Genomic DNA, 21,165 nt, shown 5'->3' with positions numbered 1-21,165 from the left:
CAAGTAGTCTTACATGTTTCCATAAATGAGGTTTATCCAAGTGAAATCCAAGTGCTCATTTATCCAAGTGCAAGCTAAACCTCAGTGTAAAAAAGGGTGAAGGAAGCGACGTCATTTAGTTCACCACCAAACAGAACTAAACAAAGCAAATTTTTGTAAATTTGCTTTGCCCGGCAAAGAGCAACGTCAAATCTTAATAATAACAAAAATCAAACGAGATTTTCAACTCAATTGTATTCCAGTTGATGCTTAATTTTTTTTTTTTTTTTACTTAATAATACAATGTAAAACAGACGAACACTAATGTGAAAATCCAATATTACTGTCATAAAGAAATGAAACTTTGTCGTAAAGAGAGGGTAGCCAAAGGAATTACCAGGTCCTTTAATTTATTACAAGACATGGATATCTGACATAATAAAAACAAATAGAAATTAAGTTGAAAAAAATAGTTTTTAGAGAAAGCAGAAAGCAAAGGTGAGAATTAAGAAAACGAACATAAATTATGCTAAACATAAGGAGGGGAGTACTTGTCTGTTATAGCGCCTATGTATACAGAAGCTAAGTAGAACTGGGTTTTTCGTGAGACAAGACAAAGAGAAGTGACAGAATAGATGTGAAATATATAATTTGATCTATATATATGCAGATTAGGGGGGGGGGGGGTAAAGTATTTGGACAGTGTGAAATTAAAAACAATTCTTACTTCATGATATGCAAAATAATTGTACCTAACATATTTTGCATGCAGACACACTATACCTTACCCCCTCCAATGTGCAAATATATAGCCCAAATTTGTTCCTAAATATTATATTTCACTGTTCTCGTTCAATACAGATCACAAACTAAATAAATTTTGTTCAATACAGATCGCAAACTCAATTAAAACCGGTTCTATTTAGATTCTATATCCATTGGCGCTGTAACAGACAAGTAACGGGGGGGGGCTTCTACCTCTTTATCCCCAACTCTAAACACTGAAGTGTAACTTTTTCTTTCTTCACCGTAATATTTTTTGTACGAACTTTCCTTTCAGATTGACAAATGAACTGAACACAGTCTCCAGTAAAAACTCATCTGAACTGTCATAGTCTTTTAGGGACAACTCACCTTTCAAAACTGTCAAAAGATAGTATTTTCTGTAACAAATTAACTAGACAGTCAAAATTTTTTAGCGATAATTTTCTTTTCAGATTGTCAATAATTAACGTGTAAGAATTTAGCGTAACAGTCCCACTCCCAGCTTTGTAAGGCCCTCGGGAACCAGCCTTCCACAGCAAGTGTCCCCAAAAATTTGAAGGTCAAAGACTTGGAGAAAAAGTAAAACAAATACAAAAAACCTAACGGTTGCACTTAGTAGAAAACTAGCAGGAAATTTAATTTTTTATGCACCTGATGCCAGACAAATTTATAAAAGAAGACAATATAAATCAACACAGCATTATTATAAAACCTTCATTTCTTCCAATAGAGTAACCGAGGTATTCACTTCCCTGAACTAGAAAGCTATAATAGAATAAAACTCTCTACTGTAGACCACTGACAGCAGGACTCGAACCCTCGTCCTCACGTATACAGGATTTCAAGTCTAGGGCGTTAAACACTCGACTGGCATACCAAGTAAGTATAATGAGAGAGTAAGTAAGAAAGTCCAGTCATCCCAATATCCAGCAGGACCAAGTCTCACAGTGTATACACAGATGAGATTATAAAAGTTTTTTTGGATGTTCAATCAGATGAGAGCTCAACTCCCTTTTCCTTAGATAGACGTAAATTAGAAATGGCTCTCTATGAAAAGTGGTATCAAGGTTTCACTAATAAAGTGAGTTCATGGCCAATAAAGTTCTTTCCATCAAAAGACCATTTAATAACTGCTTCTAAAATGAACATTGCACACCAGCTAACGCAAATTATAACAGGACATTGTCGGTTAAATTATTTCTTAAATAAAATTGGAAAAGTTAAAAGGGGAGAGTGCATTTGAGGTGAAAGTGAAACATGCAGCCACTTCCTGTTTACTTGCCCTGATTATTTTTTACAACGTGTTGGTATGGAATTAAAACTCCATTCTTTAGGAATTAATTTCCCATATTGTCCTAGTTCAGTAGTTTCTGATAAAGTATTAAGGAAATGTTTGAACAGATTTTTGTACTCAACTAGAAGACTGGTTTGATGTTAAAATTTGATATTTATACCCGATTGTTGCCTTTGATTGTAGTATTTATTAGTTTCATTTATTCTATTGTTTGTTTTTTCTTTCTAGTGTTAGTTTGTAGACATTTAGCAGTGAAATACTTGTAAGGGTTTAATTACAGAGTAAAATCATCATCATCAAGTAAGAAAGTATAAGAGAGTAATAGCTCTCTATAAGCGAGTACTCTCTTATAAGAGAACAATAGCGAAGAGAAAACGGAATAATATAGCAAAAACGCAAAGAACAGGTCATTAGGGCCATTAGTGACAAGGCTATGAATGTAAACTTTATAGATATTGATAAAGGTAAATTTAATGAGAGTAGATTTTAGTCGCTTCTATAATATGCATATGACACGGCTGAATATGATCAACTGTACCCTTTTAATTGACTTTACGGATAACAAGACCATTTCATACAACTAAAACCATTTCCTTGGAGTTATGAGAATAATCTGAAAAAAATATACGGTATATGTTGGGCAAAAGGACTTCTAAGCCTCGGAAAGTGCTAATATGGTCTTAATTAAGGGCAAAAGGACTTCTAAGCCTCGGAAAGTGCTAATATGGTCTTAATTAAGGGCAAAAGGACTTCTAAGCCTCGGAAAGTGCTAATATGGTCTTAATTAAGGGCAAAAGGACTTCTAAGCCTCGGAAAGTGCTAATATGGTCTTAATTAATAGGCTATGCAAAGTCTACTTGGACTATATGATGCACTGCCACAACAAGATGCGGAGACATGGTACAAGATCTTTCCTAATTATTTCTCTTATTTTCATTTCCCTTTTGTATTAAATCTCAGATTTAATTATTATTGAATTCAACATAGTTTTTATTCTTTACCATAATCCAATCCTGGCTTGAAAAATAAATAAACATGAAAGTACCATATAAAATAGTTGTCATCAAACAGTTATCACTCAAATAATATCACTGCCATACAAACTGCTGTAATCCAAACATTATTAAAGAATATCCTACAAACTCTCGTGGCTATAATATCTAGCAAAAGAGGTAATCAGACCTCAATGAAACTGAGTGAGAGGTAAGAATATGTTTCAGTTGTGCCTAATTGATGTCCAGATATAATTCATCCTCTGGAGTCCCCAAAATCAACTGAAAACAACTTAATTTAAGATTAATAAAAAAAAAGCTCACCATAGAGAATAGCTACGAGATATACTCCATATTGTTTGTAAACCTCACTTGAGTCATACCAAATAAGGATCGAAGGCACTAATCCCAAAATAACACCAATGGAAAAGATGACCTATACAACATAAAAGAGAAAGTATTACACCCATATACATTGAATAAGCGAATATTATTAATCTGACAGAGGGAAAATGTGACAGTGCACATAAAGGAACAGAAAAAGAAAGTGCTTCAAGTCATCACTATAAGAGGTCTTCACTATTAGGTGGCATTAAAGGAACATAAAACATTTTAACTTAGAGAAAGAGGGAGGTGACATGGATAGAAAAGAGTTAGAAAGAAAGCGGGAGAGAGAGCATTTTATGTATGTTGTTGTCTTCTTATCAGCTCTCGTTTGCAACCTTGTTTCTTTCCTCGTACTCTTTGGATGTACAGATTAGCCCCTTAATTTCTTATCACATTTAGCATCTTGCCTTTCTCATCAGCAGTCGTCTTTGAATCTATGTCTCCATTTTTTCAGGATTATCCCTGAGTTTTCATTAAAATTCCATAAAAAGACATGCTGAGGATATAAAACATATGACCATTGATTTATACTGTGCGAACCAAAAATCACCTCAAATAAATATCAAGCATCAGATAAGCAAACCAACATCCAATTAGGTAACTATTGTTTTGATTATAAGATTCTCCCTATATATTACATTCAGACAAATAAATGAATTTTGTAGTCAAATTGCCAGATAAAAAGGTTTTTCATCCAATGAATCTTCTCGAATTTCCAAATTCAGGTCCATTTGATCGATCAAAACTGCCCACTTGATCATCGTCTCGTTACTCAAGCTAACCTTTTCATCTTCACTTATTCCCAGCCTAGTCTTTTTAACTTTAATCTTCAGACCTATTCTTGCACCCTAAATTCACAAAACCTCTAAAAGTTCATTCATTTTGCTAATATTTTCATCTAGGATGCTTAAATCATTAGTCTAGGAGAGTTTACTTCCCCGTTTGATCCCGTGTTCCCCATTGTCTTTGCTGCTCCCTAAGACAAAGTCAAACAAAATAATTCATATAAATGTGGAAAGAAGGGAACCCTGCTTAACTCCTTATTTAATACGAGTGCAGCTACGAACTTCATTTCCAACATTAACCACAGCAATTTTATTCTCTTACATAGCACCAATCACCGTAATGTATTTGTCTGGTATACCATACAAGGAAAATGCCTTCGCTAAAGCTCTTCTACCAGCTAAATCAAGTACTGGCTCATAATCTATAAAACTGAGGAATAAAGGTTTTTGATGACTCAGGAACTTCTCAATTACTAATCTAAGAGTGAATATTCGGCACGTTTTCTAGCCTTCCTAAGCCCATACTTCTTCTTCAAACTTTATCTACAGTATCTCTGAGTCTAAAAGTAACCTTCCTCACAAAACAAATCTTCCTTCACATCCAAGGTATCACAAACTTTTTCATTTTTCTCTATATCTTTTCCTGCAACTCTATCACGGTTTATCACATTCATAAAATGTTCTGCCTATCTCTCTTTAACTCTCTCCTTATCACTAATTGTGGCCCCGTTCTTTATTTTTAACTGGAACAAGTCCGGGTTGATTACTCAATTTATTAATATTCCAGTACAATATCTTACTATTATGCCGTTTGGCTGCATCTTCCAGATCCTCGGCAATTTTATCCATGGCCTCCACTTCACACCTCCTTAGTTCATATTTTAATGTATTCTCTATTTTTGTTTTTTACATATTCCTCTTATTTTCATATGATCTACCGCTCAAATAATTCTTGTAAAAGCCCCTTTTTCTCTCTGTTAAATATAAAGACTTCCTAATATTACACCTAACTTTCTTTGCTAAGACATCATCCTCGACTTCATAAGCTATTTTCCAATAGTTATATCGTCCATGGTCAATATGGTTTTATTGTTATGCATAGTTTTTTTCGCTGATTTTGTGTGTGTATTTGTTTTTCTCTTTGTGTTTTTTTTTATATTTATTCTTACTCCACCATATTTACTTTATGCATCGCATGGGTGAAAAATAAAATAATAACATAATAATACTGTCAAATCTTAAACTCTCCAGTTTAGTTTACCCCAAAACTAATAAAGTAACTAATTAAGAATATGTGCAGATATTGATGTTTTCTGTTGATGGTTTTACTTGTTTTGTTTATTTCTGTGTAAGCACTAGGCATAAGCATCTGCCTTTTCTGTATTTTATTTTTGGTTTGCGTTCAGTTTTCTGTCGGCAGTTTTCTTTTTCTACTCCACGTGAGATTAATTGCAGCTTAAAGGGGGCAATAGAAACTAAATCTCAATAGTAAAGCTTAGAAACGATTTAAATCAGCAATACACCCACCTCTACCCCCCCCCCTCAATAAAAAATAAAATAATTTAGAAGAAGACTAATATTTTAGATTCAACTAAAAATTTTAAGCTAACGAAACAAAATACAAAAAATTAACACATACTATAGTATCTTAGTGAATGTTATATTTAGCTGTTTGAGAAAAGATGGCATTAAAGAGCAAATTCAACACGCGGCGTGAGAGCCATTAAAAACAAGTAAAATCTGTTGCGATTTTTCAACTGGGTAAATTCTTGTTACCTTGCATGGAAAGTACCCAAAACCTAGGATCAACTTACAAACAGTTCACAATACACTGCCTTTTAGAGCTTATGTAGGAGATGGAGATGAAACTCATAAGATTGTTCTTTAAGTCACTTCAAACACCGTTATGGAAGTTCTCATGTTTCATCCAAGCTATACAATAGCTGGTCTAATTATTGCCTTAAGTTACTAAAAACTAAAACTTAAAGATATTTCTTCAAAATTCAACCCTTGTTTTCTTAAAAAGAAAAAAAAATAAAGAAAAAGTGATTTTTAAAAGTAAAAACAGGCAACTAGACAAAATAGCAAGTGACCCAGAAAAACAAATAACATTCTAAAAAAAAATACAGAAAAATGAATAAAAGAAAAAAGAGGCTACAAATTGGATAACTGGCGGTCCCCAAAGATACACATAGCCCAAATACAAAAAAAAAAAAACTAGTAAAACTACGTATCACTGAATGAAATATGATGTATACCTTCTTGGAAAGTATTAGTCTCAATGGGCGTATCAGTAAAGATGCAAAAAGGCCAGATACGAAAAAGGATAAAGGCACTGTTGCCAATGTTGTACTTGGTAAGTTCAAGGTATCTTGGAGGTAAAGCGGCAAATAAACCTGGGACAAATTCACGAACAGGCGGGTAGACATGTAGAGAATTGCTACCTAAAATAATTAAAACATCTCAAAATAGTTAGCAATCAAAATAATTAACAATGTTAATTAAAATAATTAACAAAATAATTTAAATAATTAAACAATCACAAGCACCATTCAAGAATATCAACATTAATAAATGCGTTACAGATCAGGCCGAACCACCTTTCCTGTTTCAAATTATCCAGTAGCCTTTAGTGGCGGTTCTGGCCTCTCTTCTGCCCGGGGAAAAAGTTTGATTACCCCCTCCCAGTCTCCCACAAAATTTTTAGACCAAATTTTAACAAAACTTCTATTTATTAGCAATTTTTCTAATTTATTAATTATTTAATGATTTATAATAATTTTTGTTATTGTTAATTATATTTAAACTATTTAATTATCATTATTTATTTAAATTATTATTATTTAGTTATCATTATTTAATTATTTTTTTGATTTATTTTTATTTTATTAATTAATAAATAATTTATTATTTTCATTTGTTAATTGTGCCATCTACTTAATTTTAATATAAATAGAATTCCAAAAATTACAAAATGAATATAGCTTTTACATCATTTATTTGAAAATTTCCGCTCCTAAGATTTCTAGGGGCAAGCATCCCCTCTGTCGACCCCTAATACCGCCTCCGGTGGACTTCAATTTGTGGTATAGTTGATTAATTGGATGCCCACGAGCTTTATTATAAATATCGAATCGCATTTGTTTTGAAAAAATATTAATGGTTGCCATAAAAATATTCACTCAAAATGCACTATCTTATAATCTTACAGTTACGGGTATTTCACCATGGAAAAATACTGGGAAACCAGCAACACACCCTCCTTCCTTGCTTGAAAGCTCTCGACATGCTTTTGGAAACAACAATTGAATTTGTAAGTACTTTGGCAGAGACAATCAAACCGTCTATGTCTTATATTAATGGGTATTTGAGATCGCTATACAAGAACAACAAGGGAATTATTTAAATCAATTGAACAAATACATACCAAGGCTACTCTCCTTGCGAAAATATTCTGATATTTATGCTCACTCTCAACAAGCAAAAATAATAATAGGAAGAAACAAATAATAAATGGATCAAATGATAACAAACTATAACTAAAATACAATATTATATAAATTATACAATATAAAAGATAATAAAGAGAGTAAAATGACTCAATATTCCTCGTGTCATGTGAGAAACATTTTAAACAACATAGCTTTTACAACCCTTTTTATCTTTTGTTAATTATGCTAATAATTTGAAAATATTAATAATCCAAAATAACAGTATTGCTTTTTGCTTTCAAGAGGAGTGGAGAAGGTTTAACCAAGCATTATACGTTCACGCGATGCATAGTTTTAGTTATTCATTAGATTTTATTACACAAGTATTTGGCATTCAAGCGACTCTTTGTTGTTAATATTTATGTATAGATTTATACATAAACAAAATATTAATCCAGATCTCTTGGCATTGGAAAACTGCGATTTTCAAAGATTATTACTTTGATTGTTTCGAATTTAATTAGGTTTTTTGAGCAGAACCAAGTTTTCGTCTGCGTTGCAAGGTTAGCCATTAAGATAAATAAGCAAAACTAATTAGTCAATTCTGACGCCGCTTTTCTACCATACAATAACAATTTCTGAAAAGAATTACACTTGTAATGGAAAGCTACATTTTCTTAAGATGTATGGTGCCACATGTTTCAGCCTTTTTAACTAATTTTTCAACCATAGTTCTTTTTATTCTTTTTCTTAATTTGGTGCCAAATAACACCAAAAACTGCATGAAAATATATGTAGGTTTCTTTTTTTAAAAACTGAATTACCGAATTTTTTAGTTGTATATCCGCTTAACTTCGTAAATTTCTGCTTGACCAACATAGAAAATCCGACTTAAATTTTCCTGTCCCTGGTAATTTCCTACCAATGGTTCCAGTACTAAGTCTTCGGTATGTTATTATTCTAGTGTCCTACGGTTTTAATAACTCAATGTAAGATCACAGTTTTACTATCATTCGATAGCCGAGATTTGATTATATCCTTCTACCGAATTTACATTTTGAAATTTATTTTAAGTTTTATGCAGATGAAAAGATGCGTTGAAAGTATCTTTTCATCTGCATTCTCGCAAGTTTCGTCAGAAAAATGTGAAAATGTGAAATTTATTTATTTTTAAGAAATTCAAATCGTTATATTAAAACAAGTATAAATATTATCATAACCCTGGCTCAGTAAGTAGATAAATCTGAAAAATACTAAACCCAACAATGTAAGAATCTCATCGTTTTAATTTCAACTGTTACTTGTCGACAATCCACAAGGACCATCGAGTGTTCCGCAGGGACTATAAACCTTAAATATCAAAAAGCACAGTAGTATAATGCCAGCACTACAAGCAGGCAAATCGTTTAGTTTTGAAGAAATAGAGCATATAGAGCAATAATATCTTATTCGAAGACACTAGACGCGACCTTGTGGTAGCACAATAGAATCGATCTCTGCTTGGTAACACGGGGACTCGGGGCCTGGAGTTGCATTGACAAAATGCGTCCCCAGATCTTCTAATAGAAAAGAAGAAGAAAAAGCTGCCGTAAAGACTTAAGAATTGACACGCATTAGCTCAAAATACCTTTATTTATACCAGCTATATTAGAACCGAAACGCCACAATACCAAATAGCTACATTTGGCATACATGGTAAACAAGTACTTTTACTTAGGTATATTAGCTTATAATGCTACTACTTACTACACAGAGGTCACACCAAGCCACGGCAGAACATCGAAGATGGATATCGAAACATTAGGTGGTTACTTGAAATATGGCTACAAGTGGGACAAGTCTTGGCTTCAAACCATTTGACCACATATACGGTACAGATCACTTTTGCCAAACACGGTCCAGCAGCTTCTTGGTGCAAACTTGGGCTTAATAACCAGTGCCTCGTCTTTAAGTAAGTAACTAAGCGCTAATTACTACTGCTACTAACGTCTAACTGCAGGACCAAGCCACTTGTGGCCTACACGGCTACGGGCTTTCCTCCTCCATATCAATAAATGTAAAACTTCCCTTTTTAACTTTCTCAAGAACTTACAATTTCTTCTGAATCATTTTATATGACTTCTTCCTACCTCATTCAGGTTGCTTCACGTTTATCCCTAGCTGGATAACTAAAACGGGGAATCTTTAACAATCTCTCAATTTTCATTTGCATAACATGTCCGGGCTATCTTAACGATTCTCTCATTATAGCACTCGTAAGCGGGATACAACCATATTTTTCGTAAAGCTTACGGTTTGAAAAACGGCTAGTGAGACGTATACCCAACTATCCGTAAATAATTCCTCTGAAAAATATCTAACAAATCTACTTCCGTCTTTCGAAGCTCCCACGTTTCAGAACCATATTTTCCCACTATAGCTTCAATGTTCTAACCTTTGTTCGCAGACTTGTCTTCCTTACTTTACAAAGTTTTTTGGAAATGTGAAGAAAAACACCTCGACCTTGGCTTTTTTTCTTTTAACCTCTTTCTTTTAACCTTTTTTCTTCAACGTTTTAACAATTCTTTTAACTCATTACCACCTCAACTATCTTTACTGGAAATACTACATAGATAAGTGAAGCTGTGCACTTGATTTATGTCGCACCACGCAAGGAAGACATTAGCTGGAAATTCCTTAATATTCCTAGGAAAATTCCTTAATATTGCATCGGTCCCATGTGTGTCATTAAAAAGCTCTCACTTATTCAATGGACTTGGACAACAAAGACAATATAAAATAACAACAACAAAAATATAGTTTCCAAATGTTTACATGATTTTATACTTTATGTATATTTTGGTATTTTTAAATGAGACAGTAAATGTACAGTGGGGCTCCTCCCTTGCGAGCAGTAAAGAACAAAGATGTGATTTTTTTTTTATTTTAGTCGAGCTATTTTCACAGAAATTCGTGCATTTTAGGAAAACTGTCAAATAGTATTCTAATATTACAATTACTAAATATAACGATTTAGAGATATTTGTCATAGAGATTTATTACCTTATAGAATTTCCACTCTTTTAGCCAGTCGAGAATACCCTTTAGCTGCTTCTCCTGGCTGTGTGTCCTTTCTTGGCTTTCATTGGTGACATCTCTATTTTCCTTGACACCAAAGAAAAATATAGCAGAAAATGTTGCACCTATTGCAACAGCGATAAAAACTATTTTCTGAAAAAAAAAGATTTCGGACAATTTATTTACCTGTTAATGCACAAGCACAAGAACATTCGAGGGTCATTCCATAAGTAGAAAGACAAATTGCTACAGCTCAGAAGCAATTTATTAAATCAATTGAAAACTGTGGCTACTGTTCAACACATAGACCAGCAACATCTATGCACCTATCCTGTCGTAGTTCTAATTTATGTATGTCTCTAGCATAAAATTCTTTTGATTGGCATTGGACTCACTTTTGTACCTGATTTTTAACCTACCTATTGTGAATGTTCTTAAGATCAACAAGTCAGAAACAACCACTATTACAGTGATATGCTCACAAAAAAAGATATCCTTTTGATTTTACTGAAACATTGTGGATTCTTGACTATCGATGTGACTTTTCTCCATGACAATTTGCACCCATATATGTCACTACTAAATCCAGAGACTTTTCAAAACTGGATTGGGAAACTTTTCAAAATCACCCCTTCTACCCTGAGCTGGTCTATCAGACTTTCAATTAGCTGAAGCCCGTCATTTGTAGCGTTGTGGTCTGTCTGGAACGGCCAGGACGGCCACAGAGCCGTCCTGGCCGAGTGGGTTGGTGCGCTGGATTCGGGATCCATTGTCTGAGAGGACGCGGGTTCGAATCCCAGTGTACTCAATTCTTCAGTTTGGGACAGGGGTCAGTGGCGTGACTCCGTAAGCTTAGCCAGAGTCGACCCAGCTCTAAATGGGTATCTGGAGAAATCTGGGGAAGGTAAACAGGAAGGGTGTGCGAAAGCACAGGATGGCTGGCCCCCAGCCCCCCATTGCATTTCCCGGCTGAAGGGCCAAGAAACGGAGATCAGCACCACCGGTACAGACTGTAAAGTTTAATGCCGTATCCTTTGCCTTTTTTTTGTGGTCTGTCGGTTGCTTGAGAATCAACTCTGTTGGTGTAAAACTGGCTTGGTTGGAAGCATTCCTTTAAGGGCTCTATAAGCCACTGACAAAAGTAAAGAAAGAAAAACAGGGTAGATATATAATATTCTTTCTATATAGTCTTGCTTATAAACTGCTTAATTCTTGACTAATAAACTTTTCAAAACTGGATTGGGAAACCTTTCAAAATTACCCCTTCTATCCTGAGCTGATCTATCAGACTTTCAATTAGCTGGAGCCCTAAAAGAGGCTCTACACAGAAAAAATGTTTGATACAACGACGAAGTTAAAAATCAGGTGCAACAGTGGCTTCAATCTAAAGAATTGGATGCCAGCGACGTACAAAAAATTAAAACAAAGGCGGGACAAGTTTATTAACGTTGCTTAGGACTGTGTTGACTAGTAGGCAAAGTTATGAATTTATTAAGTAAATTGTTTCTACCTACAGTGATTTGACTCGCTACTTATTGAATAGCCTTCGTAAAAAAAAAATGTTGAATTCGTATAAAATGAAGAAAAGAGAATCTCATAAATTTTTTTAAGTTATTACATGATACTTGTTTACTTTTTTTGCAACATTGTCTGTATTATGCATTCTGATTTTCAGCTTTTATTCAAATCTGGCACACAGTTTACATATCACAACCCCATATTAACTACAAAATTGACATTGTCCATAATTTACATTATTGGACTTCTCTATATAAGCAGAGCAACAATATTATGCATTTTGCATTAATTAAAAGTAATAATTGTAATACAGTGCAAAAACTTATTAATAGTTAATAACAAGTTTGACTCGCATATGTACACGATTTGTTTGTTGCTGATATGAAAATGTAGTTTAACTGAGAGAGACAGAAAAATACATACATAGTATCAAAAGGGAGTTTCAGAACGCAATTCTGGTAAAAGGCACAAATTAATAACAATCAAAACTGATACAGAAATTAGCAGACAGTTTATGCCAATTTTCTTTTAAGACAGCGCAAGGCAAGAAGGATGACTTTTTCAATTGGGACTATGACCATGGACTTAGATTCTTCTTTTTTTCTGGGGGGGGGGCGGTAGTTAGGAAATTTATTATGGGAAACTAGTCCTCCTAGTAACCAACATGGTCAGGACAGGGAGAGGTAAAAACCTTGATCCCATTTTAGAGAATACTCAGTTTGTTATTACATGCATTACACTTTTTTGAACACCAGGGAGGGACACCAGCCCCATGGTTTTCACTCAAATGATATCCTGAGAGAGCGGACTAAACTATGTCTTTGATTTAAGAAAATCTCCTCCTTTTTACTGTTTAAATCCCTATAAATAACCAAGCTTGAATGTGCAAGTATCCCGTCCATGTAAGCAGAACCTTGTGCAGAAAAGCATCATTGTTTTAACTAGATTCCAAGTATATCAGAAATAGAATTATATCAGAATTCTAATTATATCACACCTAACGACAAATTCTTTAACGTTGACCATAAGAGAGATTCATATCTGGCAATACTGGATTTTTTCTCGTTTTAATGAAATATGGTTGCTTAAATACATCAAAAGAAAAAAATGTCAAGAGATTACAGTATTCGTAGATTTTTATAAATTGTGTCGATTAATTTATTCAATTTTGCACCATAAAAAAACATTTTACACATAATCCCAGAAATTTTGCAATATTGAGTACACTTCCGTTTCGTTATCCCTACTCTTTGTACCTTCGCCACCTTGAGAAACAAATTATGTGTACGAAATCATTTCTTTTTCATATTTTTTTAAATATTCGACTTGCAATGCTTGACATTTTATCCAGAGAGAAAAATTAGTAAGGAATCGGCTTATAAATCTTTCCATTCGTTTTCACCCTTATGCCAGGGTACGACGATCAATTTGCAGGTCATGTTCCAATGCTTCATAAGGGTTTCTATTTAAATATTCTTATTTTAACCTCTTGATTGCAGATAATTTTTATTATCTTCTTTGGAATACTTGATTTGCAAAGCATGCTACATAATTCATAGGGAAGACTCAGTAAAGAATCAGCTGTTAGAAGCTTCCTTTAAACTTCCCAACTACACCAAGCTCTAACGATCGGTTTGCAGGTAATAGTGGTTCAACCCCCAATATTTTATTAGCTTTCAGCTCCCAGCATGCGTACTATGGGTGCGTCACATAAAAAACGGGATTGTGACACCCCTGGGATCCACCCTTTCCAAAGGAGTGGGATATCTTATCAGAAAGAAAGAGAGAGAGAGAGAGAGAGAGAGAGAGAGAGAGAGAAAGAGAGAGAGAGAAAGAAAGAGAGAATTATAATATAGTTACTCTGAACTGATCAACATTTTCTGCTGAGATTGTTGAAGTGGCACTACTTGAAAGTTCAAAAGCCGTCCATGTTATAATGTAGACAGTTATGTTGGATATTACTGTACATGCGTACCTAAATAAAAATACAACATTAAACCCAAGAGTATCAAAGGACACTAAAAATTTGGCTATTAGACACTGTTAATTGATTCAGCTTAAAGCGCATATCATTTTAAGCTGTATTTCTGTATAATATTGTTTCATTAAGAGGAGTGTTGAGCATTCCCCAAAGAACTAAAAAGCTTTACAGGCTTTCTTGTATATTTCAGTTACTTTTCTATAATTTTCAAATGAAATATAGATTTCTAAATTTTGAATTTCGTAAATGTACGAAGTACGAAAAAAAAAACAGCTTGCTGCAGATCGAACGCAACTGAAGGCAACAAAACAATGCATAAATGTATCAGTTTCTACGCTAAATTTGCATCGAGACCCAATTCTTTGACTGCAAGAGGTTCCTGTTGTAGATACAATTTAAAGTAAACGCTACTTAATATCTACTTAATCTGTAGCTTACCTATAAGATGTAATTTCAGTCCTAGCTCTGTCATCCTTGGCAAGAATTGGTATAAGCGTCAAATGCGAAATTTGTACAGCAGCCCATCCAATTTGAAAGATCGTGACGAACGCAGCATAGTATATCAACTGAGCCCACTTATGGCTATCCTGGCAGCCCAGGCATGGCTGGAAAATGAATGGAAAACTAAATAGCACACAGATTGTACCTGCAAAAAAATCAGACCATTATTTTAGACAAAATATATACTAAGCTAGGGAATTTCTAAATTAGCTAAAAAGCACAAGTGCCTTCCTTTCAACTAAAAATATTAAAGTGACAAGTGTCTCTGACTCATTATTTTTGGATAGCATGTAGTCACTATAAGACGCAAAATTGAATAAAAACGTTATTGATAGACACCAAACCGATTCCAAAAAAAATAATATATGTATATTGTGCTGTTTAGCCGATTTAGAAATTCCTTCTGGCCCCCGATTTCACCTCGGGGCCTCAGCACTCGGTAAGTAGCAGGCTTCTATGTATGGATTCTTATTATCGCTTGTCTTCTAGCCGCAAACAATTTGAGACTTTTCTTTGTGTCATGATGTCACCTCAGGTTTTATACAGCCACCCTTTGAAAAATAAGAATTCTTTCTTAAAGTCCTAGCCTGTTTAGATCGTTTTCGTGACCAGTCATTGCTGTTTCTTGTTTTCCAACCACATAATTCATTGTCCATTTTGTTCGTCTTTACCTCAAAAAGTTTTTCCCACGGTTCTTGCTTTGGCAGTTTGGATTCATATATAATCTCATTTAATTTCTTAAGACGTTATAAATAACAAACACATCTTTTCCAGTTTCCAGCCACTGATCACTGTTCAAAATTTCGTTTACAATTCAACGTGATTCTCGCTGTCGGGTTTTACATGCCTTTTTCTACAATTGTCACTTTCACTAATTTTCTAATCATATTTATCTGTGCTTCACTTTCATCAATCAACCCCTTAAACGTTTTAGATTACATTATATTAGAATTGGCGCCTTTGTAAAAATTACGTTTTTTGTTATTAGACGCTTACATTTTTCTTTTGCTTTTGTCATTATGAAAAACATAAAGCCAAACCTCTGTTTTTTTGTTTTGTTTTTTTTTTAACAGAGGCTGATGCAGTATCGAGTTCTTGCCTAACGTGTTTATAAACTCTGATGTCGTTATTTACAGCTATTTTATCGCTTGGAGCTTTTATAGAATGTTAAACGTCGACTTTTACCCCAGCTTGTCTTTTGTCATTATGAAATACATATCGCCAAAACTTTATCAAACAGTTCGTGGTAACGAACTGTAGTAAGGAGCAAGCCGGCTCAACAGTAAAAGAAACTCTAGAAAACGTAGTTTTGACACCATAGTAAAACCTAACAACTATGTCTTTGGAGGCGACTCTGTCCCTCACAGTCCCCGGGGAGGGGCTGCAAGTTATAAACTTTGACCAGTGTTTACATATAGTAATGATTATTGTGAAGTCTGAAGACGTCTTCAGGGGGACCTTTTTTGGTTGGAGGGGGGGTTGAATGGAAGGGGTTACGTGGGAGGATCTTTCCATGGAATAATCTATCATGAGGGAAGAGTTTCCATGAAGGGGGCGCAGGTTTTTCTAGCATTATCTAAAACAAAAAACAATGAAAAATAAATATGAATAAGTTTTTTCAACTGCAAGTAAGGAGCAGCGTTACAACTTAAACCGAACAGAAATTATTACGCATATGAGGGGTTCACCTCCTCCTAGATACCTCGTTCTTTACTCTAAAGTAGTTTTTAGTAATTTCAACTATTTATTATACGGCCTTTGTGATTCAGGGGTCATTCTTAAAAAATTGGGAGAAAATTTAAGCTTTAGTGTAAAGAGCGAGGTATTAACGAGATCTCTGTCTCAAAGATCTCTATATCAGATCTCTATCCCGAGGATAGAGATCTGGGTGTCTTGGTTGATGAGAAACTTAAATTTGAATCTCATGCTGCTATTGCTGTTTCATCAGCTACCCAGACCCTAGGAAGAATAAAGAGAACCATCAGCAGCGGCTCTCCAGGAGTCATGACAACCCTATAAAGCTCTTGTTCGACCAAAACTTGAAGTTGGCATGAAACTTGTATCCCCTTTTTATAACAAATACAAATTCATCCTAGAAGCAGTCCAAAGGCGAGCAACAAAATTGATTAGCAAATTCCAAACCGTTCCCTATTGTGAGCGTCTTCGTTGCCTCAAACTACCAAGCCTTACTTAGAATTAGACATAGGTCCTCCCACGCCTGGAAGCACATTAGGTAGCAACAGTGGTTCGCCACGACGATCTGTCCTGAGCCATCGGCCAAGGCTCCTCCATTGAAGACCTCTACAACTTTGCCTCCTCTAATATCCTGCCAATGGTCCTTTTGGGTCTCCCTGACTTGCAGAGGCCAGGGGGTGTCCAACACCATATGTCATGTGGCAGCCTTCCATCATTCATCCGCATCATGTGCCACCAATACATCCATCATTGCTTTCTAATGACATCAAGGACGGGTATGATTTGTCATGCTATAAATCTGAACATTTCTTATTCTCTCGGCTCAATGTATATTCAAAATAGATCTTAGGCAGTTATTATCGAATGCCCTTAGTCGTTTTTCTAGTTGCACAGTGATGCTCCAAATTTCACCGCCATATGTAAGGACGGAGAGGACATTGCTATTATAAATTCTGAGCTTTAGCTTCTAGGAATATTTGTTATTTCTCCAAACATATCTAAGACATTTGAAGGCAGAGCCAGCCAAGGCTATTCAGCACAAAACTTCTCTTTCAGGATTGACATCTTGCCTAAGAATGCTGCCAAGATATTTGAACTCTCTCACTACTTCAACTTCTTCATTGTTGACCAAGAGTCCTTCAACTAAGTCAGGGATGACCACATTTGGCATTGATTTAGTCTTTTTAGCGTTTATGGAGAGTCCAACAGCATTTGCCACACGCAAAAGTTCATTTATATTGTGTTGTATAGCTTCTGATTTGTGAGCAAAGACTGCAATATCGTCTGCAAATACACCATCATGAAGTTCTATTAGTGGGTTCAATTGTAGACCCCACTGAAGCTACATTCACAAAGCACAAAATCTAAGACTATGACAAATAATAATGGCGATAGAATGCAGCCCTGCCTTACACCTGACTGAACAGCAAACCACTCGTTTACGCCATCCTCCATTTGTGCTGCACACATAATATCAGGTATAGCGCTTTAATTATATTTACAATTTTGATTGAGATCCCATAATGCATTAAAATTTTACACATGGTCTTACGGTGTATTGAGTCAAAGGCCTTGAGAAAGTCTATAAATACTGTGAGCAGTTGAACCTGCCATTCATTAGATTCTTCAAGCAGGAATCTGAGGCTAAATATTAGGTCACAACATGATCTGTTTTGGCGGAATCCATGTTGTTCATCTCTCAGAACTTTCTCCACTTTACTTTGAATTCTTTTGAGAATAATTAGGCACAAAACCTTGCTGTCAGCTCATTGTAAAGCGATTCCCCTTCAATTATCATATTTAGTATTTTCTCATTATTTGAAAAGTTTGACAATTACTGCCTTTGACCATTCACTCGGAACTTTTTCATCATCCCAAAAGTTCAAACATGGGCACTGCTAGGGTGCATCTACATATTTCAACAGTTCTGGGGATATGCCATTCTTGCCAGCTGCCTTTCTGTTTTTCAAAGTCTTTAGAGCCTCTTTTAATTCACTTAGCAAGAGAGGTCCAGAATATATTCCAAGATCAAACAATGTGTCTTCAGGGATATTTAAAGAAGTTGTGGGAGGTACCTGATTTAATACCTTGCTGAAATATTCCATCCAGTGTTGGATTAAGTCATCTGTCTGGGTTAATCAGATGTCTTCTTTGTTTTCAATTGAGTCAAAGAAGCCTTTGAAATACCCGCAAGCTCCTTCATTATAGCGTACACAGTACAAACATCTCCCCGCCTGGCGCCTACTTCAGCCTGATCAACCATAGTTTTGAGGTGCACCCTCTTATCGTTCCTAGTCCATGTTTTGACTTGTTTATTGAGTCACTTATACTGTGCTTTTAGATCATCTAGATATTCTCTAGTGCATGCCATGTTATTCTCATGCCTATCTATGAGAATTTTGACTTCTGCCCTTTGATCAATTATATCCCAGGTACTTTCAGATATCCACTGCTCTTTCTCCTTCCTGTTATATCCCACAACTTCTTGTGATGCCTCTTTTAAAAATTCGACTATCTTTTTTTTTTTCAACATAGCTTTTACAACCCTTTTTATCTTTTGTTAATTATGCTAATAATTTGAAAATATTAATAATCCAAAATAACAGTATTGCTTTTTGCTTTCAAGAGGAGTGGAGAAGGTTTAACCAAGCATTATACGTTCACGCGATGCATAGTTTTAGTTATTCATTAGATTTTATTACACAAGTATTTGGCATTCAAGCGACTCTTTGTTGTTAATATTTATGTATAGATTTATACATAAACAAAATATTAATCCAGATCTCTTGGCATTGGAAAACTGCGATTTTCAAAGATTATTACTTTGATTGTTTCGAATTTAATTAGGTTTTTTGAGCAGAACCAAGTTTTCGTCTGCGTTGCAAGGTTAGCCATTAAGATAAATAAGCAAAACTAATTAGTCAATTCTGACGCCGCTTTTCTACCATACAATAACAATTTCTGAAAAGAATTACACTTGTAATGGAAAGCTACATTTTCTTAAGATGTATGGTGCCACATGTTTCAGCCTTTTTAACTAATTTTTCAACCATAGTTCTTTTTATTCTTTTTCTTAATTTGGTGCCAAATAACACCAAAAACTGCATGAAAATATATGTAGGTTTCTTTTTTTAAAAACTGAATTACCGAATTTTTTAGTTGTATATCCGCTTAACTTCGTAAATTTCTGCTTGACCAACATAGAAAATCCGACTTAAATTTTCCTGTCCCTGGTAATTTCCTACCAATGGTTCCAGTACTAAGTCTTCGGTATGTTATTATTCTAGTGTCCTACGGTTTTAATAACTCAATGTAAGATCACAGTTTTACTATCATTCGATAGCCGAGATTTGATTATATCCTTCTACCGAATTTACATTTTGAAATTTATTTTAAGTTTTATGCAGATGAAAAGATGCGTTGAAAGTATCTTTTCATCTGCATTCTCGCAAGTTTCGTCAGAAAAATGTGAAAATGTGAAATTTATTTATTTTTAAGAAATTCAAATCGTTATATTAAAACAAGTATAAATATTATCATAACCCTGGCTCAGTAAGTAGATAAATCTGAAAAATACTAAACCCAACAATGTAAGAATCTCATCGTTTTAATTTCAACTGTTACTTGTCGACAATCCACAAGGACCATCGAGTATTCCGCAGGGACTATAAACCTTAAATATCAAAAAGCACAGTAGTATAATGCCAGCACTACAAGCAGGCAAATTGTTTAGTTTTGAAGAAATAGAGCATATAGAGCAATAATATCTTATTCGAAGACACTAGACGCGACCTTGTGGTAGCACAATAGAATCGATCTCTGCTTGGTAACACGGGGACTCGGGGCCTGGAGTTGCATTGACAAAATGCGTCCCCAGATCTTCTAATAGAAAAGAAGAAGAAAAAGCTGCCGTAAAGACTTAAGAATTGACACGCATTAGCTCAAAATACCTTTATTTATACCAGCTATATTAGAACCGAAACGCCACAATACCAAATAGCTACATTTGGCATACATGGTAAACAAGTACTTTTACTTAGGTATATTAGCTTATAATGCTACTACTTACTACACAGAGGTCACACCAAGCCACGGCAGAACATCGAAGATGGATATCGAAACATTAGGTGGTTACTTGAAATATGGCTACAAGTGGGACAAGTCTTGGCTTCAAACCATTTGACCACATATACGGTACAGATCACTTTTGCCAAACACGGTCCAGCAGCTTCTTGGTGCAAACTTGGGCTTAATAACCAGTGCCTCGTCTTTAAGTAAGTAACTAAGCGCTAATTACTACTGCTACTAACGTCTAACTGCAGGACCAAGCCACTTGTGGCCTACACGGCTACGGGCTTTCCTCCTCCATATCAATAAATGTAAAACTTCCCTTTTTAACTTTCTCAAGAACTTACAATTTCTTCTGAATCATTTTATATGACTTCTTCCTACCTCATTCAGGTTGCTTCACGTTTATCCCTAGCTGGATAACTAAAACGGGGAATCTTTAACAATCTCTCAATTTTCATTTGCATAACATGTCCGGGCTATCTTAACGATTCTCTCATTATAGCACTCGTAAGCGGGATACAACCATATTTTTCGTAAAGCTTACGGTTTGAAAAACGGCTAGTGAGACGTATACCCAACTATCCGTAAATAATTCCTCTGAAAAATATCTAACAAATCTACTTCCGTCTTTCGAAGCTCCCACGTTTCAGAACCATATTTTCCCACTATAGCTTCAATGTTCTAACCTTTGTTCGCAGACTTGTCTTCC

The 21,165-nt window shown here is 34.9% G+C and overlaps 1 protein-coding gene across 2 annotated transcripts in view; it reads right to left on the bottom strand.

Moving 5' to 3' along the window:
* LOC136030908 (major facilitator superfamily domain-containing protein 12-like) overlaps nucleotides 1-21,165 on the bottom strand; it is a 50,568-nt gene that overhangs the window by 16,996 nt on the left and 12,407 nt on the right. For both annotated transcript variants that reach the window (XM_065710008.1, XM_065710018.1), the window contains exons 5-9: nucleotides 14,628-14,794; nucleotides 14,069-14,183; nucleotides 10,676-10,843; nucleotides 6,461-6,646; nucleotides 3,355-3,466 (exon numbers count right to left, since the gene is read on the bottom strand). In XM_065710008.1, the coding sequence (XP_065566080.1) occupies nucleotides 3,355-3,466; nucleotides 6,461-6,646; nucleotides 10,676-10,843; nucleotides 14,069-14,183; nucleotides 14,628-14,794 (748 nt within the window). The remainder of the gene's footprint in view (nucleotides 1-3,354; nucleotides 3,467-6,460; nucleotides 6,647-10,675; nucleotides 10,844-14,068; nucleotides 14,184-14,627; nucleotides 14,795-21,165) is intronic.

Source organism: Artemia franciscana, chromosome 1, assembly GCF_032884065.1.
Source record: "Artemia franciscana chromosome 1, ASM3288406v1, whole genome shotgun sequence".
Lineage (NCBI taxonomy): Eukaryota > Metazoa > Arthropoda > Branchiopoda > Anostraca > Artemiidae > Artemia > Artemia franciscana.
This window is presented reverse-complemented; position numbering and strand designations above follow the sequence as displayed.